General features: G+C 43.0%; 1 protein-coding gene across 1 annotated transcript in view; it reads left to right on the top strand.

Moving 5' to 3' along the window:
• BLVRA (biliverdin reductase A) overlaps positions 1-23,037 on the top strand; it is a 47,089-nt gene extending 24,052 nt beyond the window's left edge. The window contains exons 3-8 of the mRNA XM_043872573.1: positions 3,474-3,595; positions 6,543-6,662; positions 9,922-10,019; positions 15,261-15,368; positions 17,555-17,726; positions 22,672-23,037. Of these exons, the coding sequence (XP_043728508.1) occupies positions 3,474-3,595; positions 6,543-6,662; positions 9,922-10,019; positions 15,261-15,368; positions 17,555-17,726; positions 22,672-22,930 (879 nt within the window). The 3' untranslated portion in view covers positions 22,931-23,037. The remainder of the gene's footprint in view (positions 1-3,473; positions 3,596-6,542; positions 6,663-9,921; positions 10,020-15,260; positions 15,369-17,554; positions 17,727-22,671) is intronic.
• The last annotated feature ends 1,212 nt before the right edge of the window (positions 23,038-24,249 follow it).

Raw genomic sequence — 24,249 nt, 5'->3', positions numbered from 1 at the left:
TCTCCATGGTGAAAGAACAAATTATATCCCTGAAGATTAAAAGGTAAGCAAGATTGTCCTCTCTTACTGCTCCTGTTCAAAATCACACTCACCCAGTGCAGTCAGGCAAGAAAAATGAGCAAAGCACATACAGATTGGAAGTAAAATCATCTCTAGTTACATCTGACTCTATGGTCTATGTGGAAAATCTAATAGAATTACAAAAAAAGCTGCTAGAAGTAATAAATGAGTTCAACAAGATTGCAAGATGCCAAGTCAGTATACAGAAATCAGTTGTATGTCTATATACTCACAATGAACAATTGGAAATTGAAGGTAAAGCGTAATTTCATTTATAAATAAAATTTATAACAGCACTAAAAATCATAAAAATTTAAGTATAAAATTAACAAAATGGGTGCAGAATCTATCCACTGAAAATGACAGAATGAAAGAAATCAAGGACCTAAATAAATGTATATATATACCATATTCATGGATTAGAAGATTCATTTTACTGAAGATGTTGGGTTTTTTCCTCAAACTTATCCATAAATTCAATATAATCCCACTCAAAATTCTGGCAGGAATTTTTATTTTATTTCATTTTATTTATTTAGTAATTGATTCTAAAATTTATATGTAAAGGCAGGAGAACTAGAATTTTGAAAAAGAAAATGAATTCACAGTAATGGACTTCCATACTTACCATAAAACTATAGTAATCAAGATGGCTTCCACCAAGGTACAAAGGCATTTCAATAGAAAAAGGTTGGCCTTTCTCAGTAAATTATATTAGGACAATTGGATATTGTATGCAAATAAAACAAAACAAAAAAGCTTGATGGCTTCCAGAGAAGATGACCCGTGAGCTGGGTTTAAGGACCCAGTATATTTAAAGACAGGCCTGGCATACCCCTGCCTAGTTGTACATAGTTGATACAGCCTGTGAAATGATCAGACGCCTTACTAGTGAAGATTTATAGATGGCAAATAAACACGTGAAACATTGCTCAACATCATTAGTCATTATGGAACTGCAGATAGAAACCTCAGTGAGAGACCACAACACACCTATTATAATGGCTAAAATAAAAAGAGGAGAAGACCTGATGATACCACGTGCTGGCGAGAATGCAGAACCACTGGACCTTTCAGACAACAGTGACAAGAATGCAAAACAGTATAGGTATAAAGGTACACTTTGGAAAAAAACAGTTTGGCAGTTTCTCATAAAGTTAAGCCTACACTTGCCCAGTGACACAGCAAACTCATACCCAGGTATTTACCCAAGTTAAATGAGAACTCAAAGTAGGACATGACTGTCTACAGCAGCTTTATTCATAATTGAATAAATTATGAATTCATCTGAACCAGCAGCAGCATATTCTTCAGGTGCCAAATGGACAAACAAGCTATTATGACTAGTACTCATAAAAAGAAATGATTGATACATGTAACAAAATAGATAAAAAACACATTGTTTTAAGTGGAAGCCAGACCCAAAAGACTGCATATTGTGATTTCATTTTTATGATATTCTGGGATGGTAGACAAGTTGATGATTGCCTGGCAGGGGAAACAGTTGACTGCAAAGGGGTACAGGTAATTTTGGAGGAGATGATAGAACTATTCTGTATCTTGATTGTGGTAGGTATGTATGTTGGTCAGAACCCATAGAACTGTACACAAAATGGGTGATCTTTATTATATGCAACAACAACAAAAAAATCTAACTGATAGCATCAGGAAAGGCTTCATAAGGTTTAAGATGCCCAAGTCTTGAAAGCTTTGAAGGCATCCCCCTGTGGACGGTAGGGAGAAGCTCCTTCCAGGCAAAGAGAACAGGATTTGCAAAGACTCAGAGGGAGGAAACAGTCCTGTGTTGGAAGGTCAGAGGCCTAAAGTTACACGTGGAGGAGGTGATTGAAAGGTGGTGCTGGAGAAGCAGGCCGGTGCTGGGTTGTGGAAGGACTCGTGTTTGGTAGAAAACATGGACTTGGATTTTTTTTTCCCCTTCAATTGTTTTCTTACAAACTGTCTCACGGTTTGGGCTGCTGAACAGTGCCACAGAAATTCTCATGAAGTTCGGAGTCTAAAAATCTGAGATCTGCTGAGATATGGGGGGCCCCCTTTATGGGCTGCAGACTGCTGACTCCTCATCGTGTCCTCATGTGGGCAGAGAGCAGGGAGAGGAGTCAAGCTGTCTTGTGACTCTTAGAAAAGTACCAACCCCATTCATGGGGGCTCCTCCCTCATGACTTCATCTCACCCTGATTACCCAGAGGCTCCACCTCCTACTGCCATCATATTGGGGGACAGGGATCCCAATATGCCTTTTGAGGGAAGCAGTCATTCAGTCTGTAACAGTTGGGAAAATGAAGAGCTTTCATCAGGGGAAGGACCTAGTTTTCATCTGAAGCATCTGCTCTGGCAGTCCGGGGTACCACCCATGGGAAGGGTGAGACCAGGGGGGAATTTATCAGATCATTAGGCAGGAGGCAAAGAAGTCCTGGGCTAAGACTAGAGCAGTGGATGCAGGAAGGGGGGCAAACTGTAGGAAATGGTGACACCAGATGACAAAGGTGAAGGAAAGCGGAATCTAAGGGGGATATTCAAGTTTCTGTCCATGGAGGCATCCAAGAAGAACTGGGTTTGAGGTTTATATATAGAGAGAATTTTTATCAGTTTAGATTATAGTAAGTTGCTATATAACTTGAAAAACTTGAGTTGATTTTTCATTCTAATACTATATGCATTGTACCCAAATAATGAGTAAGCTCTCACAGTAGAGTGAGAGTGACATTAGTTGGAACCCAGAAAGCCAGGGTGGTGAGGGGTCTGAATAAGGTCACCATGTGCCCATGTGCCCTGTCCCCCCGAATCTCACTGAGCACTGTCACTTCTGTATGACTCTCCGCTGCCTCAGATTTGCACGTCCACTGGAGGAGAGAGATAGGGAGGACAGAGGTACCAGACTAGGGCTGGGTACAGCTTCAAGATGAAGATCTCTCATTATCGGGGAGGTGGCAGTAGAAGTGGGTGGAGAGCCAAGTGTGCAAAGAGCCTTTTATGGATAACACAGGTCAGAGCAGCCATAGAAATATCTGGGGGGAGCTGACTTCCCTCCAACCCTGCATTTCAGGGAGTCTCACTCCCCTTCCCCTGCTGTGGCTTCCGTGATCTGTGTTGGCTCCTGGCTTGCTTGTCTGGACCCTCACTGGTCTTGCCCACGTGTCTGTTTTGCTGTTCTATGTTATCTGCCCAGACTGTTTTGTTTGGGGGGTGTTCTTTTAGATTTTGATAAATGTTTGTTGGATTTTAAATTTTGTCAGAATGAAAAATATTTGGTCTTTTCAGTTGATATTGTACTCAAGCCAAACAAGCTCAGTATCTATACACGGCAGGGGTGGGGGGCACACAAATACTCGTTAAACGTTGTAAGTATGAGCCTGGACCATTTTTAAACCCCACCTTGATCCTGTGTGTTTCAGCCCGAGAGGAAGTTTGGGGTGGTGGTGGTCGGCGTCGGCAGAGCCGGCTCCGTTCGGATCCGGGACCTTCGGAATCCACATGCTTCCTCGGCGTTCCTGAACCTGATTGGCTTCGTGTCCAGGTGGCTTTGCTTTATGCCCTGTAATTCCCCGGGAGCTGGGTGCAATGGATTAGGGTTCTCCAGACCCCAGAGAGAGCAAGCCAGCTCAGGGGTCATTCCAGGGAACTGTGCAGGGTCAGCCCCACAAGATCTCAGACAGGTCTGGGAGCTATAGAGTGCTGGCCCTGCAACCGGGATGTGCAGTGAGTCATCCTATAGGGGACTGCAAAGGCCGAGGTGGGGGAGGTGAGCACCGGGCCTGACGGAGACAGGAGGGGCACAGTGAACACACGTGGGTTGGCCTGAAAGAAGGCTTGAGGTGTGTTCCATCAGTTAACCATGCCAGCCTTCCCAGGGCCCTGGGCTTTGTAAGCCTGACCAGTTATTTGACCTCAATGCCAATATCAACCTACTTGACAGATACAGAAGCTGAACCACAGAGAGGTTAAGTAATTTGCCTGATGTCACACAGCTGGAAAAATCGAAGAACTGAACAATAGCGCACATCTATCTGATTCCAAAGCCCGGCTTTTAAGCACCATGTATTCATTTCCCCTATAATTCTGAACCCCGCTTTTAAAGATTATCATTTATCTCCTGTAACTCAGCCAAAACCTAACTTTCACTGCTTTTCTTCTCCCCTTACTCACCCTTAGCTCCTCCTTGACCCCCACCACTTCCACACACACTACTTACAAAACTCACACTGTGTAACGTCAGTTATCAGCAGTCATTGAGAACCGGAGGTGGGCCCTGTATCAGCCCAGGCATTGGGGCAGAGAGCAAGTCAGGCAGGTCTCTGCTTCTTAGTGCTTTAGAGAAATCACCTAAATGTCAGTACTTAGACAAGCGTAAGTAACCATCATGATGGTCCATGTAGAGGTTCTTTCATATTTTAATTTATGGGACCTGCTTTCTTCCCGTTTGTCTGTCTTAGAACCTAGCCCTTCCTTAAGGACTTAAAGTGAATTTGGGGGCACAGAGGCAACCCAGAAGTGCTGGCAACCTGCCCTTGGTCAGTCTTCCCATCCCAGGAGGATTCTGAGGGAGCAGCACAGATGGGAGACTTGATATCACGATTAGCAGTACTGTTCCTCCCCCTGCTCCCTGCCTGCCTCTGGGGCCTCATGTACAAGGGCTCCGGGATGAAGGGGGGCTTCTGCTTCCCCATCAACCTTCCTCTGCCAGCTGGTGCTATGCCTAACCTACCCAGGTCCCATAGGATGGCCAGTTCACCCTCCCTTCCTCTCGCTTTACCAGCCCCCTGCTGTTACCACACTGTTCCCTTGCCACATGCTCTGTTCCTCACAACCTACCTGATGAGACCTGTCACCTCCCCAGGAACCCTCTTCTGAAACCCTGAACTAGGTGTTCCTTGCCTTCCTGGAATCTCCCACTTGTACCCCAGCACAGCATCCCTCCGGTTATTTTTATTTGGCCATGCTGCATGGCGTGTGGGATCTTAGTTCCCCAACCAGGCATCAAACCCGTGCCCCCTGCCTTGGAAGCACAGAGTTTTAACCACTGAACCACCAGGGAAGACCCCACCTCCTGTTGGTCTTGTGTTGTGGTTATGTAGTCTCTTCCTCCCTCTATCAGACTGAGCTTGCTAGAAGCTGAAGACTTTAGTTCATGCCCCACTGTTGCAGAATCCAGTAATCGAGAAACCCAGCACCACACTTGGAGAATTGGAGAACTCAAGTTTATTATGCCGGTGGGCCCAGAGGAGTTAACGCTCTGAGCCCCGAGCAAAGGGGTTACAGAGTTTTTATAGACAGACTATAGTGGGCAACTCTAGCTGCTACTAGGCTGGTTTAAGGGGTTTCATTAGCACGGGAACAGCAGTCAAGATGGGGAGGGGGATGCCAGACCTTTACATGGACAGGCATGATTAAGCAGGTTGGCAGGGTTGGGCAATTGCAAAGAGCAGGACAAGGGTGAGTGAGATAAGCTCCAGTTCCTGGTGTTGTCTTTCTGAGACTACATGACCTATGTGATCCAGACTTTGCAAGGAGCAAGCTGAGTTACAGGGGCAGAACGAGCAGGAGGTTGTGTAAAATTTTAACTTTTCCTCTTCACCACATCTTCCCTACTGGGAAGGCACAGGGAGGCAAGCGGGAGGCATTGGTCAGACCAAGCAGTGCAGATGGGTGGCCCCCACAGGAAAGAACCTACCAGGATGTTCTTCAGCAGCCAAACTCCCCCAGCTGCCCTCTGGCTGCTGCCACTCAAAGGGGCTCTGCGCTGCCCCAAGCCTCCTGCCAGCTGCCCCGTTTCCTCTGTGACAACCTTTGTTGGAGGATTGCTGCTCTGCTCCAGCCTCAGCCCCAGGGCAGCCAGGACTCTCAGCTGTTCTAAAGCAGGGGTCCTTCTCACTGTGTGGGAGTCAGAAGGCTCAGGCTCCTGTCCTTCCCCTACTACCAGTGAGCTGTGGAGGCCCTGCCTCTCTGGGCTTTGTCAGCTCGGCTATAAAGGAGGCAGTAACGCCCGCCTTCTGCTTGACGGACACAAGGCCGTGATGTCCGTGGAGGAGCTCAAAGCCCCATAGCACTGTGCCCCTCAGAGGTGTTAGAGTCTTGGATCTGGATTAGGTTTGGTAGTCCTAGTGTCTGGCCAAGTGCTTGGAGCTGGCAGTGACCATAGAGATTACTTCTTATGAGATAACAGGAGATCTGTTCTTTTTATTTTAGAGATGACATAAATTCAGAGGCTCCCACGTCGTACAGGCTGTTAACAGGGGTAGCAGGACTCAATGCCAGTTCCCCGATTCCTTACTCTGTGCTGGAGGTTCTGTCTGTTACTCTGTGCTGGAAGTGCCCTGGAAATGAGATGGGAGAAACTGCTTTCTTCATTTCCAAAAACTGATCACCAGGACACTGTTGGGAGCTGGGGAGCAGGATGGCGCTCATTTATTGTCAGCCGATGTTCTGCCTGCTTTGAGTTCCACTTGTCTGTCCTTCTCAAACAGACGAGAGCTGGGGAGCATTGATGAGGTGCCACAAATTTCTCTGGAAGATGCTCTTTCCAGTCAAGAGGTCGAGGTTGCTTTTATCTGCAGTGAGAGCTCCAGCCACGAGGACTACATCAGGTGGGTGTTCAAGTCCTCACCTTGCACAGTAGTACAGGACAGTGAAAATACCTGGGCTGACATCTTACACAGGGATCTTAATAATCAGTGGGATGGATCCAGGACTTTAAAAAATGGTCATCAAAATGTTAACTCTCACTATGGGTTATAAAGGTATAAGGACATGAAAAATATAGTAGAACTAATATTTAGTTCACCATAATTTAAAACATTAGACACATTAAGAATTAAAGTGCTTTATTTCATTGTAAAAAATTTATTGAGAGTAGTTTGACTAGTGCCTGCCTTCTTAGAACCTGCCTACAATGTGGGAGACCTGGGTTCGATCCCTGGGTTGGGAAGATCTCCTGGAGAAGGGAAAGGGTACCGGCTCCAGTATTCTGGCCTGGAGAATTCCATGGACAGAGGAGCCTGGCAGGCTATAGTCCACCGGCCACAGAGTCAGACACGACTGAGCGACCAACATTTGCCTTCTTCTCAGCGTATAACTTAGGATATGGAGCCAGTGTCTTTTTTGTGTCTTGGAGAAATGCCATATTCTTTCAGCTTCCAACATTTTATCCTTTGCACTTTAAACAACGTGAAATCTCTCTGAGAATACCTCTAGGACTTCTTTAATAGGAAGTGTTTTTTGCCATGAGATGATTAAGGAAATAGTGGTGGCCTAAGATTGGGGAGGTCGCATTATATTCATAGAGAGAAATGAAATGTTTCCCCCACACATACCCTACCCCCTGCTCCACCTTTGAATGCAAAACCTAGAGCTCTCCAGGCATTTGGTGGAATGGAGCGTGGAAGGAAGAGCCCCATGGAAGACCTGGCAGCTGACAAGGGGTGCCACCTGCCCCTGGAGCTCAGCTTTCTGTTTAGGTCCTGACATTAAACTACAGCTACTTCCACAGTGTGGTTGCCCAGAAGTCAGCTGCTCTCTCTTTATCACACTCACTCTAAATGTGGACAGAAGCACCTTTATGTGGATCGTGGATCCCCTTTTTGGCACCAGAGAAGACCTGAATGAAGTTATCATATAATTCCCATACTTATCGATGTTTGTCTCCTAGAATATCTGAAGCATAAAAGCCAGACTTCTGAGCATAGCACTCTGGGTCCTTCCTTTACATCTGACTCCCAGCTCCTCTTAGGACCTCGTTTCTCTCTCCCTCCCCTCTCCTGCCACACAGAAATGCTGAAATTCACACCATGTCTCAATGGACAAAGCCCCATAAATGCCCAAGCCCCTGCCTATGCTGCTCATCGTGAAACACCCTCATCCCCTGGCACCTGGAAAATGCCTGTTTACACTTCAAGACGCAGTTCAGAGCCTTAGTGAAACGTTTTCCAATTGCCTCAGACAGAGCTGGCTGCCATAGTTTTGTAGTCTTTATTTATAGCTCTCAAGTGGTAATGGAGCTAGTAGAGGTGACAGAATTCCAGTTGAGCTATTTTAAATCCTAAAACATGATGCCGTGAAAGTGCTGCACTCAATATGCCAGCAAATTTGGAAAACTCAGCAGTAGCCACAGGACTAGAAAAGGTGAGTTTTCATTCCAACCCCAAAGAAAGGCAGTGCCAAAGAATGTTCAGACTACCACACAATTGCGCTCATCTCACAAGCTAGTAAAGTAATGCTCAAAATTCTCCAAGCCAGGCTTCAACAGTATGTGAACTGTGAATTTCCAGACGTTCAAGCTGGATGTAGAAAAGGCAGAGGAACCAAAGATCAAATTGCCAATATCCGTTGGATCATCAAAAAAGCAAGAAAGTTCCAGAAAAACATCTACTTCTGCTTTATTGACTACGCCAAAGCCTTTGACTGTGTGGATCACAGCAAACTGTGGGAAATTCTTAATGAGATGGGAATACCAGACCACCTGACCTACCTCCTGAGAAATCTGTATGCCGGTCAAGAAGCAACAGTTAGAACTGGACATGGAACAACAGACTGGTTCCAAATCGGGGAAGGAGTACATCAAGGCTGTATAATGTCACCCTGCTTATTTAACTTTAATGCAGAGTTCATCATGAGAAATGCTGGACTGGATGAAGCACAAGCTGGAATCAAGATTGCTAGAAGAAATATCAATAACCTCGTGCAGATGACATCACCGTTGTGGCAGAAAGCGAAGAAGAACTAAAGAGCCTCTTGATGAAAATATAAGAGGAGGGTGAAAAAGTTGGCTTAAAGCTCAACATTCAGAAAACTAAGATCATGGCATCTGGTCCCATTACTTCATGGCAAATAGATGGGGAAACAGTGGAAACAGTAACAGACTTTATTTTTGGGGGGCTCCAAAATCACTGCAGACAGTGACTGCAGCCATGAAATTAAAAGACGCATGCTCCTTGGAAGAAAAGTTATAACTAACCTAGACAGCATATTAAAAAGCAGAGACATTACTGTGCCAACAAAGGTCCATCTAGTCAAAGCTATGGTTTTTCCAGTAGTCGTGTATGGATGTGAGAGTTGGACGATAAAGAAAGCTGAATGCCGAAGAATTGATGCTTTTGAACTGTGTTGTTGGAGAAGACTCTTGAGAGTCCCTTGGACTGCAAGGAGACCCAATCAGTTCATCCTAAAGGAAGTCAGTCCTGAATATTCATTGAAAGGACTGATGCTGAAACTGAAACTCCAATACTTTGGCCACCTGATGCAAAGAACTGACTTATTGGAAAAAACCCTGATGCTGGGAAAGATTGAAGGCAGGAGGAGACGGCAAAGACAGAAGATGAGATGGTTGGATGTCATCACCGACTTGATGAACTTGAGTTTGAGTAAGCTCCAGGAATTGGTGATGGACAGGGAGGCCTGGCGTGCTACAGTCCATGGGGTCGCAAAGAGTCAGACATGACTGAGTGACTTTCAGTCACTGCCCAAGGACTGCAGCACACCAGGCCTCCCTGGCCATCACCAACTCCCAGAATTGGGAACTGACTGTGGTAATAGACAATTTACCTGTTGACATGGCTGTATTTCTCCTCCAGAATAACTGGTAAATAGTACCTGGTTGGATATGTCATTGGATGAATGGGTGAATGTTCAAGTGAGCACATAACTAGAAAACCTTTCTCTTACTGCTTAGTAGAAAATAGCATGAGATGCAGTTCGTCCTCCCCATCCCCTGGCCCTGACTCTCATCTGCATTCTGTCATGACATTTGCACGAAGACTTGTGTGCATTTTTCACAGTCTGTCATGCAGGGTACTTAAGCAAAACTTAATTGAAGTGCATTTTATCTGTATGTATCCCTTTTTCCCAAAGGCAATTCCTGAATGCTGGAAAGCATGTCCTTGTGGAATACCCCATGACACTGTCTTGGGTGGCAGCTAAGGACCTGTGGGAGTTGGCCGAGCAGAAAGGTGATGTATGCTCTGTGCATCTGGAGCACACACCCTCTTACTAAGAATTCCTGCCTCTAAGACTTCTGTGGTACCATCTTTATGCCTTATAAACAACCCTGTGTCAGATATGTTACTGGTCCTATGGGTCCCCAGCCCAGCCCCCGTACTGTAGGCACATAAAGAGCCGGGGTGGGGGTGTGTTTGTGGAGGAACAACAGGACAGAGGGATGGGTGGGAATTTGCAGGCTTTTGTTCAAGACTTACCAGCTTCTTTTACTCTAATGAAAAATATTAATTAGCTTCCACTTATGCTAATATTATATTATCTTGCTTTTATTCATGTGATACTTGTATTGCTAATGGAAAAATGCCTAGTAGGGTAATTGATTGTCTGATGTGCACAGTTTATAGTTTTTGTTGTTTCTCAAGAGGAGCACCATTTATTAATACTGGGAACTTGGAAACTCTTCTAAGCATATGTTATTTTGCTTAGTTCTCTCAGAAATCCTTGGAGGTAGGTATTTTCTCTAGCTTATGTATAGGAATCCATGGCTCAGAGAAGTCAAAAGTTTTTCTACCAGAAATGGAGCATAACCTTCAAAAATTGTATGCCTGTAACTTATAAAATATTGTACACCTACTATACTTCTAAAAAAAGTTTTGTACCAGGTCACAAAGCTAGTAATATGACCACTAAATGAGAGGTGGAGATTTTATTTCAATCCTTTTGGGCTCTGAAGTCCCCATTTTTCCCTCTGAGCCTTGCTGAACACCACAACTAGAGAGAAGCCTACATGCCACCACTAAGACCTGATGCAGTCAAATATAAAGAAATATTTTTTAAAAGACATATAGTCCAATGGAATAGAATAGAGAGTCCAGAAACAAACCGTTGTGTATATAGATGGTCAAGTGATCTTTGACAAGGGTCTTTGAGATCACACAATGGGGGAATGGACAGTCTCTTTAACAGAAAGTATTGGGAGAGATGGATAGCCACATGCAAAAGAATGAGTTGTACCTTTACCTTATACCTTTTTAACTCATACAGCCCTAAATTTAAGATGTAAAACTATAAAACTCCTGGAAGAAAATGTAGGGAAAAGCTTCTGGACATTGGCCATGGCAGTGATTTTTTTCTGGATGTGACACCCAAAGTACAAAAGCAAAAGTAGACATGGGATTTTGCACTAAACTAAAAAAAGCTTCTACACAACAAAGGAGACAATCAACAGAGTGGCAAGGCAACCTACAGAATGGGAGAATGTATTTGCAAATCAGGTAGCTGATAAGGGTTAATATCCAGATTATATAAAAAGCTCTTAACACTCAACAACAACAATAAAAAACCTGATTTTAAAATGCACAAAGAACCTGAATAGGTACTTCTCCAAAGAAGATTTACAAATGGTCAAAACAAGCATACAAAAAGATGCTCATTGTCACTAATGATTATCACACTGGAGAAAGGCCTCAAGAGTACACTAAATGTGGGAAATATTTTACGAGCAAATCTGTTTGAACACTGGAGAAATCACACTAGAGAAAGGCATAGATGTACAGGGAATTTTCAATTTTCTTGTTCAGTATAGGGTCACTGGAGGAATCTGAGGGGCCATCAGTCTGAATTGGATCTCATTTCCAAGTGCTTCTGAGAGCAGCCTGAATTTTTCCCTTACTCAAATTAGAGATTATAGGGTATTGAGGCACTATTGAAGGGTGTATTTTTCTCAAGTCTAAAAGAACCATATTTCGTGATGTCCACAGTTCTTTAAGCTAATGTTGCTGTTTGTAAGACCGTTGGGTCCAGGGAAACTGTAATTGGTACAGAAACTTACGTGGCAGCTGGTAAAGAATCCACCTGCTAGTGCAGGAGACACAAGATGCGAGTTTGATCCCTGGGTCGGGAAGATCTCCTGGAGAAGGAAATGGCAACTCGCTCCAGTATTCTTGCCTGGAAAATTCCATGGACAGGGGAGCCTGGTGGGCTACAGTCCATGGGGCCACAGAGAGTCAGACACGACTGAGCAACTGAGCACACATCACTAATGATTAAAGGAATGCAAATCAAAACCGCATTGAAATATCTCCTCAAACCCATGAAATTAGCCACTATTAAAAAAAACACAAAACGAAACTGGGACTTCCCTTTTGGTCCAGTAGTTAAGATTCCAAGCTTCTATGCAAGGGGCACAGGTTTGGTCCCTGGCAAGGGAACTAAGATCCCATATGCCATACAGTATGGCCAAAACAAAACCAAAAAACAAAACAAAACAACAAATGCTGGTTAGAGTGTGGAGAAATTAATTAGAGCCCTTGTGCCCTATTGGTAGGAATATAATATGGTTCAACCACTCTGGAAAACTGTATGGAGGTTTCTGAAAAATTTATAAATAGAATTACCATATGATCCAGCAATCCCAGTTCTGGGTATATACTGAAAAGACTTTAAAGGATTTGGAAGAGATATTTGCACACTCTGGTTCATAGCACATTATTCACAATAACCAAGAAGTGGAAACAACTCAGATGTCCATTGATGAATGAATGAATAAAGAAAATGTGGTGAATATATACAGTGGAATATTAGTCAGCCTTAAGAAAGAAGTGAAAAATAAGAAAAAAAAAGTGGAAAAAAAAAAAGAAAGAAGTGAATCTTGTCACAAGCTACGACATGGAAGAATCTTAAGAATATTATGGTAAGTAACATAAGCTAGTCACAAAGAGATTATATGAAGTATCTAGAATAGTGAAATTCGTAGAATCAGAAAATAGAAGGATGGCTGCTTGGTGTGGAGGAATAGAGGGAGTTATTTTAGTTAGGTACAAAATTTCAGTTTCGCAAAGTGAAAAAGTTCTAAAGATCTTTTGTACAACAGTGTCCTTATAGTTAATACTACTGGACTGTATACTGAAAAATGGTTAATATGGTAAATTTTATATTATGTGTTTTACTACAATTTTTTAAAAAGCTAAATAAATTTAGAAGAATCAGAGCAATCAAAATTGAAGAGAGGATTTAACCTCAAGTGAAATGTTGATGCACAATAATTGAAAGCCCCAAATGCAACATCATTAATTTAACAATTTGGGCAAGTCAAAATACGTATCAAAGAATACTAAAAAGCTCAGATCTTTTGTAAACCTAATTTTACAGAAATACATTAAAAAATTATTTTGTACAGAAGTGTTCATGCCAACATTTTAAGAGCAAAAATTGGCACACAAATTCAGTATTCAAAAGAGAATAGTTAATGGTTAATTATGATATTTTCATCTGATGAATACTATTCAGGCTCTAAAAGTCATAGATTCTTAACTGTCATAAAAAAGGTACATGATACATGACTAAATACAAAACAGGTTATAGAACTACATGTAGTTTCACTTTAAAACAAATATAGATGTGTGGACAATTTGTTTTAATAGTGGTTATTTCTTGGTAGTGGTATTTTGGATTATTTTATTTACTTTCTATTTTTCTTTATTTTTCATGTTTCCTATAATGAGCATAATTTGTTTTAATAATATGAAATAACACATTTTTTAAAAATTGTTAAGAAGGTACTAAATTGTATATACAGTGTAGCCCCCCAAAACAAAAACAAATTTTAAAAAGTTACACTTAATTTGGACAAATCACTAGAGAAATTTAAATATTTAATGTAAAGGAGAGAAAAATTAAGATATATTAAAAGCTCTCCATAGAAAAAGAAAATAAATTTATGTTATATTGCTTCTGCTGGTAGGGGGTAGAATTATAGAGATGGAGAGCTCGCCTTCATACAAGAAAGAGTTTTCTAAGAATCGTAACTGTTCCAACATATTTACCCAGGACGCCATAGAAAATAGTTTCAGCATTGGGTGTCATATAGTTGACTACTACTTGGTTAAGGGTACTCTTTGCATTTTAAATATCACAAATAGAATGGAAAATCATATTTTTGTTTTCATGGGCACACATAAAATGAATCTCTAGCCCCATCTGTTACCCCACCAATCAGATGGGATAGCTTGCCAAGTCTGACTTATTTAAGTAACAAGTGAGGTAAGCTTTTCTAGCACTTGTGTCCGTGGTTAAACTAGTTACAAATCACGAACCCTATGACACAAGAATTTCTGAGAAGTACGTTTTATTTCTTCTACAAAAATAGCTCTGAACAGGCTAACACCAAAGCCACTGAAGAAATTGAATAATAATTCTGGTGTTCATCTGATTATCTGAGTTTTTGTAATTTGAGATAGAATTTCCTTGTGATAAATTCAGAGATTTTAGGTGCAGAGTTAAATGAGTTTGGACAGAGTATATACCCATGTAATGATTACTCCAGTCAAGATACATAACATTTTTATTATTCCAGAAAGATCCCCAGTGCCCATGTCCTGTCAGTCATTTATACCCATGGTGACATTGATTGTCTACTACCAAACTTCCTTTCCGATTATCCCTCAGCTGGGATCTGAGACCTTTCCTGTATTGCTTAAATATCAGTGTCAACATCATGTCACATATACGGGAGGGAAAAAAAAGCAAAGGAAACAAAATGGCAACAGTGATGAACTGGTAGCATTCTGAGTGGTTTCATTTTTTTCTTTATGCTCTTTCACATTTTCTCAATTTTCTACAATGACGTGAATTTACATTTATACTTTAAAACTAAAAATAATTTTGTTTCTACCGTATGATCACAATATGAAAAATAATTCACAGCAGAATGACAAAAGGGAAATAAACCAATATCTTAGTAGTGGTTCTTTCTGGTAAATAGGATCATGGTATTTTTACTTCTCACTTTCCTCCCGAATTTCAAAACACTTATTATTTCTAAGATAGACAAAACACCCTATTTTGAAAGATGAGGCCAAAATGGTTCTTGAGAATTTCATAAATTACTAGTTATTTTAGAAAGCTGCTGAAATATGTGTGAGAAAATGAATGAGTTGAGACTTCAGGTCCATTAATTGCAAGCTGCCCTTTCATTTTCTCCTAAGAAGTTCTTATTTCATAATCCATGATTGTTTCTGGCTTGCTCTCATATTTCTGTTGCTATAACTATTTGTTTTGTTGAAGATTATTAATTTGAAATAATAACAGACTTACAGAAGAGTAGTAAATATAATACAGTACAGAGAACTATTTTTTCTTGAATCATATAAGAGTAAATTGCCCAACTGATTCCGTAATAATTTCATGTGTGTATCTTACAAATAACACAGTTGATGATAACTGCCTTTTTCACTCCATCCTTGTCATGACAGGGAAAGTCTTGCATGAGGAGCATGTTGAACTCTTGATGGAGGAGTTTGCATTCTTGAAGAAAGAAGTGGTGGGGAAGGACCTGCTGAAAGGGTCTCTCCTCTTCACAGGTCAGTCCTTGGTGGGATCACAGGTCATGTGTAACTGGTAAGGCGGGGTGGGGTGAGGTGGGGAGGCTGAGTTCTTTCCTAGCTCTCTGGGATGTGAACTTGGATTCATTTCTACCAAAGAGTCTCTGCGGGCCGATTTAATTTTCCCAAATAGCCACAGACAATAAAAGTATCTATTTTGCTTCTTTCCTCAAATGAGATTTGATTGCTTGGTAGGCCTTGGGTAAAATATGTGTTAGAAGTCTGAAGTGCATTTATACTTTTGGCCCAGTCAATTAAGCAGAAGCTTCTCTCATGAAATCCTGACAAATTGGAGATTATATTCCACAGGTTAAAAGTGAAAGCTCTCTTTGAAAAAGGACTGAGAAAAAGGTTCCTTGGAGAAGAGAATATTTTTATACTTCTCTATGCAGCAAATAGAATATGCATAACCCCTTCCTTCCACCAACAAGTTATCAGAGCATTAGCTGCAGCCAAAATATCCAATCTACTATATATTCAGCCATTTATGTTGGTCTTTCTGGGAGCACCTCCATTAGCAGTAGGAAATGAACAAGCTGGAGCCTCCAGCTCTGCACCCTAAAGCATCTGGGCTACCTTTCCCAAGGACTTGCATTATAGGAAGGAAAGTCTGACATTGTCAAGTGGGAAGATCATTCATCTCTTCACGAATTTCCAGAAAATACAGTGGAATCTCATTTCAGAATCCATCTTCATCCTTTATTGTATTCCTTTTTGTATGTTTTAAACTCTTTATTTTATATCAGAGTATAGCCATTAAACAATGTGTGATAGTTCCAGGTGGACAGCAGAGGGACTTAGTCATACAGATACATGTTTCCATTCTCGCCCAAACTCCCTTCCCATCCAGGCTGCCATAACATTGAGCAGAGTTCCCTGCGCTTATAGTAGGACTTTGTTGGTTATTCATTTCAAATATAGCAGAGTGTACATATCGATCCCAAACTCCCTGTCTCATCCCTGCTCTCTTCCCCAGTTCATTCTCTAAGGCTGTGATCCATCTTCATCCTTTAAAATGACCACCTAATGAGCATTGTGGCAACAAATAATAATATTAATCTGCACAAGGAATTGTGCTAAGTATGTGACACGCATTATTTCATGTTAAGTCATAGGATAATCCCATAAAGTGGGTATTCATTACCCCTGTCATACAGATTTTTTTTTAAGGAAGCTCAGAGGTGGGTAGCTTCACAAAGTTGACCCAACATTTATGCCTCTGGGGCTCAGATTTGTGACGGCTGCTCAGTCCTCTGCAAAGAGCAGGAGCAGACGGGAACCAGCCCAGAGGGAGCTGCGTTTCCTGTGTAAGTGTGACACTTAGGTCCTAGTGATTTCAAAGCATGTTGTCTATGAAACTTACAGTCTTGGTTTGCTATTATTTACCTTTTTTTTTGATTTGCTTGTGATTTTCTTTAGAACACACTCATAATTATGAGTTGTTTTAAGTCAGTATCAAGTTACAAAAAAATCTGTGGTTTAAAGATCAGTGAAACAGATATGAAATCTTATAAATTCAAGTTATGTTTAAAATTTAGACTGGGAACAGAGGGGAGCAGCATCTTGACCAGGTTTCTCACCCAGATCCTCTTCAGAATGTACTGTTGTACCTGAGATGATAGATACTGAAGTCTAAGAAAACACCACTGTATCAATTTTCTTGATATTGGTGTAGTCTATAGGTATTACTGTTTTCTTCACAGCTATCATGATTCCTTCGCCCTCTTATAATTTACACAGTTATATATTTATAGGAATATAGGCTTGCAGGACTAAAATATGTTAATTCTTCTTTTACTTCAAGTTACTAAGGGAATATATATGTATATGTGCATACCATATATATATTTGTGTATATATATATACACACACACACATACACACACAATATATACACGTTAGAAGACTGAAACATTTTTCTTTCCCTGTGGACCAGATAACCTGCAATTTCCAATGAAATATTTTATTTTACCAACAAACTGAATTTCAAAAGCAGGAGCAAAGGGAGACATTTTTCTGAAAGTCTCCATGAGAATCATCTCGGGTACCCCCGCCATGAGGCCAGGTTGTGTGTCCTGATCCCCAGCCACATCTGCTGGCTCCCTGTCACCCCTAGTTGTCAGCCTTTCCTCTCCAACCCCCGCCTTGTCTGTGATTCCCCACAGCTGCCCCATTGGAAGAAGAGCGGTTTGGCTTCCCTGCATTCAGCGGCATCTCTCGCCTGACCTGGCTGGTCTCCCTCTTCGGGGAGCTTTCTCTCGTGTCTGCCACTTTGGAAGAGCGAAAGGAAGACCAATATATGAAGATGACCGTGTGCTTGGAGACAGAGAACAAAAGGTAGGTCGGGAAAAGCTGTGAGGGGGGGGCAATATAAAGACATCCTTGTGGGTTCATGAGGGAGAATTTGGGGAGACCCAGGGACCAGGACCCCCACCCCCGACTCCAGAAGAGCCATCTGCTTCTGCAGTGGGACAGGTGCTGAAATTTCGCTTATGTTTCTTCACACCATCCTCCTAGTTGTCCCATAAGGTTAAGAGAAGCATACAGATGTGATATGTTAGATATATTTAGATCAGAAGAGCCCCCAAATGGCTCACAATTAAATAATCTGGCAGTCAGAAGCACTTTACAAAGGAGGAACACTCTAATAATGAAGATGCCCCAGGGAGCTCCCTTGGAATTGCGGCATCTAATTCTAATTTTCCCTATGGGAGCCCTGGAGAAGGAAATGGTAACCCACTCCAGTATTCTCGCCTGGAGAATTTCATGCGACAGAGGAGCCTGATGGGCTATAGTCCCTGGGGTTGCAAAGAGTCAGACATGACTGAGCCACTCAGACACAATACACAGATAGCAATATCTAAGCCACACAGTAAGCAATATCAGATACAGGAGCAAAAGTCCAGTTACATCTGTGACCTGCATTCATTCCAACATTTTATTGTGAAAGTTGCAGGCATTGGTGAAGTTTTTTTTTTTTCCATTTATTTTTATTAGTTGGAGGCTAATTACTTTACAATATTGTAGTGGTTTTTGCCTTACATTGACATGAATCAGCCATGGATTTACATGTGTTCCCCATCCCGATCCCCCCTCCCGCCTCCCTCCCCATCCCATCCCTCTGGGTCTTCCCAGTGCACCAGCCCTGAGCACTTGTCTCATGCATCCAACCTGGGCTGGCGATCTGTTTCACCCTTGATAGTATACTTGTTTCAATGCTGTTCTCTCAGAACATCCCACTCTTGCCTTCTCCCACAGAGTCTAAAAGTCTGTTCTGTACATCTGTGTCTCTTTTTCTGTTTTGCATATAGGGTTATCGTTACCATCTTTTTAAATTCCATATATATGCGTTAGTATACCATATTGGTGTTTATCTTTCTGGCTTACTTCACTCTGTATAATGGGCTCCAGTTTCATCCATCTCATTAGAACTGATTCAAATGAATTCTTTTTAATGGCTGAGTAGCACTGGTGAAGTTGAAAGAACTCTGCAGTGAGCATCTGTACAGCTACCACCTAGATCTTGCCATTAACACTGTACTCAGCTTGCCTGTATCATGCCCAGCTCTTTATCAGCTTTATCACATCATACTGTTGTAATGTTCCCCAAATACTGATTCTTTATTTTCCATACCGTCTTTTTTTTTTTTTTCATTTAAAAATGTTTAAGAGACTAAAATAGCACAAAGATGTTCAGGTTGAATATAAGGTCATACTGAGGTGGTGTCTGTTGGTTGCTCCATTGCTAAAGCCTCCATTTGATCCTGGTTTATTACACACCCTGATAATTCTTCCAGTTGGGTAGTAGTGATACTCTTTGATTCCCAGCATCTTCCATAAACAGCCGTCAGTCCATAAATGACAGAAAACGCAATGCCAGAAATAATCACTAAATGTTTGCACATTTTACTTGAATATCCTTGATGTGTTGTTTTTCGAAACCAAGTCCTCTTGGTCCATTTGGGAAACCAGCATCATGATGGGTCCCATCTGGTTTGAAATGCAACTCTTTCGCCAGCAAATGCCCTTCAAGATAAGAAGCTTCATAACAAGTCTTTTTAAAACATTAGGAGCCTCTGTGAGTTGTTTGCAGACACAATTCCTTAAGTTAGAGCCGCCTTCCAACAACATAGTGGAACAGAGCAGAACCGCAGCAGGGGATAAGGAGGTGGGGAGGCATGGCCTCAAAAGGTCACAGTGAGAGGACCAGTGAGACCGGGACCGTTGCCTGAACCTGTTGTACAAAGTGCTAGTATTTGCTGACGTTCACTGAGTTCTCGCCAATGTGCCAGGGCCTAGCGCTTTTACAAGAATTTTCTCATATAATCTTTATACCAACTGTTGGAATGGGCACTATTATGATCACCTGGTAATTATGATCACCCGAGGCTCAGAGAGGTTAAGAAACTCACCAAGGGCACACAGCTAATAAATGGTTATGTGAGAATCATGCTCAAGCAGCCTGTCTGCAGTCCCCCAGTGATCACGCCTTCTCCTCCACAATGCAGAGGAAGGGCACGAGAAAGCAATACCATTGAGAACACATCAGGCCTTGTCTTTCCCTCATCCTTACCTATCAGTGAGGTAGGTATCGTTCGCCTCAGGCCCCAGATCATCCAGGAAAACCCAGTGCAACTCACTTCCAAGCCTGTGTTCTTTCCATTTTACTAGCAGTTTTCAAACTTTGTAAAAATAAGCATTCAAACACTTTTTCAACCCAGTCCTATATACAAGAGGTGCACATTTCCGTCCTCTTGTTGAAGCTGGTTGGTAGGGCTGGGACCAGAGCCAGGTGCATCCCCCACCCTCTCGTCTTATCAGAAGTTAGAAGAACAGTGTTAGAAATTGCCACCTCTGCTGTGCTTGAGACACATGCTGACTAGAGGAATATGGCTGTGGGTGTACACCTTCCTATGGAAGGTGAGAAGTAAGAAGCATTTTTGCAGGTGGTCAGAGCTTAGGCTGGTGAATGCAGATATTTGTAAGTGGAGGTTTCCAGAGAGGACCAGAGGAGCTGTCTGAGTCCAAGCTTGTGGTTTGGGTTGGGATGCCTGGAGCTAAGAGCTGTCCAAGCCCAGAACATGGGTGGACCCGGGGCCACCTTTAGCTTCACTCTGACAGTAAAGTCCTAACAACTGATGTCCTCAGTTAAATATGTGAACAGGGAGACTCCCCCACGGTTAAGACTCCCCACTTCCAATGCAGGGGGCGGAGGTTCAAGCCCTGGTCAGGGAACTAAGATCCATATGCTGCATGGTGCAGCCAAACATATATATATATACATATGAACAGGAAACAGCATACCAAGTTTTGAGCAGATGGGGCCACAAAAGGAGGAAGTTTCTCTGTTCACATCTCTCTTGATGTTTCCCTGCGTGTGTGGGTGTTGGCATGCTTCCCCCTTTATGTACTTCACATCTTTTTCTCTTAAATATTTTACTCACTCTCTAGTGTAGGTCTCGGTAAGCTGAGGGAGGGTTCCTTTACCCTGAGCTTCCTGCAGCCCTCAAAACAATCTTAAGTGATCAGTTTGGGCCCCTTTCTTGCAACCTCACACCTTACATGTTTTTTTTGTTTTTGTTTTTGTTTTTTGGCCATGCCACACAGCATGTAGAATTTTAGTTCCCTGAATTTCCCAACCAGGGGTCGAACCCGTGCCCCCTGCATTGGAAGTACAGAGTCTTAACCAAGCTGGGCCACCAGGGAAGTGCCCCCATACCTATATATTTAGCTTTATTATGTGCCATCCCTCTAGAGGCAGAGAACAAAAGGTAGTTCTGCTTTGTCCATTAGCAACACTGGTCTAAACTGCCCATCCTGGGCCTGCCTGACTACAGCCTGCGGGGAAGGGGGAAGGAATCCGAGGAATGGTAATGGGAGACAAGACCCTGGTGCCTGCTCGGGATTAAACCCTTTCCAGTTCATATCACAGCCGTCCAACCAGATGCCTTGTCCTTGACCCTGACTCAGCCCTGTAGGAGAAGTAAGGGCGGGAAGGCAAAGAGAAGTAGCCAGAGCAAGTCCTCTTCAGACTTCCTGAAACTTTGTTCCCAGAAGAAGGAAGGAAAACTGTATTATGCATGTATGTGTGAAGAGTTTGAATGCAGGCTATCCATATTAAATTAAAATTGGAAAGAGCTTGAATATTTGGCAATAATAGTAAATGAATTATATAATCAGTTGTCCATGATGTGCAGACAAAAGTAATCATCATAAGCAGTATCTGTAGGATGATATTTTTAAATAAACATAGTCAAAAATTAGTTATACCTTAGGGTTAATATGCCACACACATATAGACAAATGCTTGAAAGGACTGTCTCAAACTGAAGAGGTTTTTATTTAGGTGAAAGAATTATGGATTTTTTTCTTTTTCCATTGTAAAAGTCTTTAAATCAATGCTGTATTGCTTTTAGAATACTTTTTAAAGCAGATTTTGTATTTTTGCTGTCATATTATTCAGTGAAGCTTCTTTAGATCAAAGGCCTAATTAGGCTTCTCTGTTTCTGATTAAGCAGGTAAAACAGTTATTATCTACTTTAAAAACAGAAAAGATAAACCCAGAGAAAGGAGAAACTTTAGGGAAGTGGGGCCTGTCCCATCAGGACTGGAGATTTTTGTGAGTGCTGACCTTGGCCTTGACCTGGGGGGCACATGTGAAATGGAAGCAGATACTTTGAGAGCAGGCAGGGAGTGTCTAGTCTTTTCTGGCATGTGCGGGGGATCACAGATCTCTTTGAAAATGGGATGAGAGCACTCTAAGAATTCTTTCCCATAAAAATGCACATATACTTGGAAACAACAGTTTGCTCCAGAATCTCAGGTCTGCATCCTCAGGGCTCAGGGTTCAGTTCAGTTCAGTTCAGTCGCTCAGTCATGTCCGACTCTTTGCAATCCCATGAATCGCAGCACACCAGGCCTCCCTGTCCATCACCAACTCCCGGAGTTTACTCAAACTCATGCCCATCGAGTCAGTGATGGCCATCCAGCCATCTCATCCTCTGTCATCCCTTTCTCCTCCTGCCCCCAATCCCTCTAGGGCTCAGGGTAGAAAGTCCTAAATAATGAACTGATATTCACACCAAAATCATTGCACAGATTCCCCTGCCTGGTGGCAAAACTGAATAAAAGGACCATTGGTCAGTTGCCAACAGTCACCTGTGGGAGGCTGGTGGAGGTCGGGATGCAGCAGCTGCAGGAGAGATGGGCTCACGATGAGGATCTAGCAGGGGGTGCTCAGGTCCCCTCAGTGAAATTAACACTGTGCCTCCTGCCTCCGCAGCCCGCTGACCTGGATTGAAGAGAAAGCACCCGGCCTAAAGCGAAACAGACGTTTAAGCTTCCATTTCAGGTCTGGGTCCCTGGAGAATATGCCCAACGTAGGCATCAATAAGAATATTTTCCTGAAAGATCAGAATATATTTGTCCAGAAACTCCTGGGCCAGTTCTCGGAAGAGGAGCTGGCTGCCGAGAAGAAACGCATCCTGCACTGCCTGTGGCTTGCAGGAGAGATCCAGAAACACTGCTGCTCGAAGCAGTGAGGCGAAGGGGCAGTGCTGCTCTGCTCAGCAAAGCCGGAGCCTGATCTTTATCGAGAGCTGACCTTTATCTCTATTCTTACCATTAAATGTGTCTTGGGTAAACAGGATTTGCTTATTGTCACCAGCTATGTTGGGGCCTCCAGTGGGGGCCCCTGTGGGAGTGAAAGAAACCAACAGCTAACTTTGGTTGAGCGGCGCTAAATGCTTTAAGATGCCTGGTTTCACTCACGCTTCCCAATGGCCCTGCCAGATGAGTGTGACCAGATATGTTTTCCTCAGTATCTTCGAAAACCTTATTTGAAGTCACCCAGATAGTAAACAGCAGAACCAGCCTTTAAACCCCACTCACACCCTAAATCACCAAGAAACAGTGCCTTGAACCCTCTTCCCTGCCTTGGAAAAGTCAGTCACTCAGTTGTGTCTGACTCTTTGAGACCCCATAGACTGTAGCCCATTAGGCTCCTCTATTCATGGAATTTTCCAGGCAAGATAACTGGAGTGGGTTGCCATGCTCTCCTCCAGGGGATCTTCCTGACCCAGGGATCAAACCCAGGTCTCCCTCATTGCAGGCAGATTCTTTACCATCTGAGCCACCAGGAAAGCCTTCTTTCCACCCATATACCCCCCACCCCTGCCCTGCCAAACTGGATGGTCATGCCTAGTGCTGGGGATCCTAAAAATGAGTAAGATGTAGCCATTGCCTTCAAAAACTCAATGTCCAGAGGGAAACAGGTCACATAAACTGGTCATTGCAGGTGGTCCAGAGTGCTCCTGGCCATCTGGAGAAGGGTTCGGGGAAGATGTCCATACCAGGTCCTGATGATGAAGAGGTCAGCCGTATGAAGGTCAGAGGAGGGCAATGCTGGCTGGGAGCAGGGTGAACAGAAAGGAGTGAGGAGCAGCCTGGCCAGTGCCCTGGGGCATTGGGTCTGAAAGTGGGAGTCCCAGGGAGGCAGATCTGATGGTGAGGGCCCTGTAGACCAGGTGAAGGGCTGGGGAGTTATTGGGCTGTGCAGAGGCACCAAAAGGTGTTACTTAAAGCAGGAGGGCGAGGGTGTGCATGGTTAGGTTTCTGGTTTAGGTAGAGAACTAGGAAGGCTGCCTGGAGAGGAGAATGGAGACCCAGGAGGAGGTGGCCAGGGGAGCCACACGTGTTTGTAGCTGCAGCCCTTGGCTCCTCTGGACTCACGTCCAGTTCTGTCTGCTGACCTTGAGGCAGAGTGGAGTCCCAGGAAGCTGCTCTTTCGTTTCACTGGTGGCCCTGTTGCATCTTCTAAGCTGGTGTTAGCGTCTTGCTTCTGTCAATGTCTCTCTCGGTT

This window comes from Cervus elaphus, chromosome 18 (genome assembly GCF_910594005.1).
Source record: "Cervus elaphus chromosome 18, mCerEla1.1, whole genome shotgun sequence".
Classification (NCBI taxonomy): Eukaryota; Metazoa; Chordata; class Mammalia; order Artiodactyla; family Cervidae; genus Cervus; species Cervus elaphus.
This window is presented reverse-complemented; position numbering and strand designations above follow the sequence as displayed.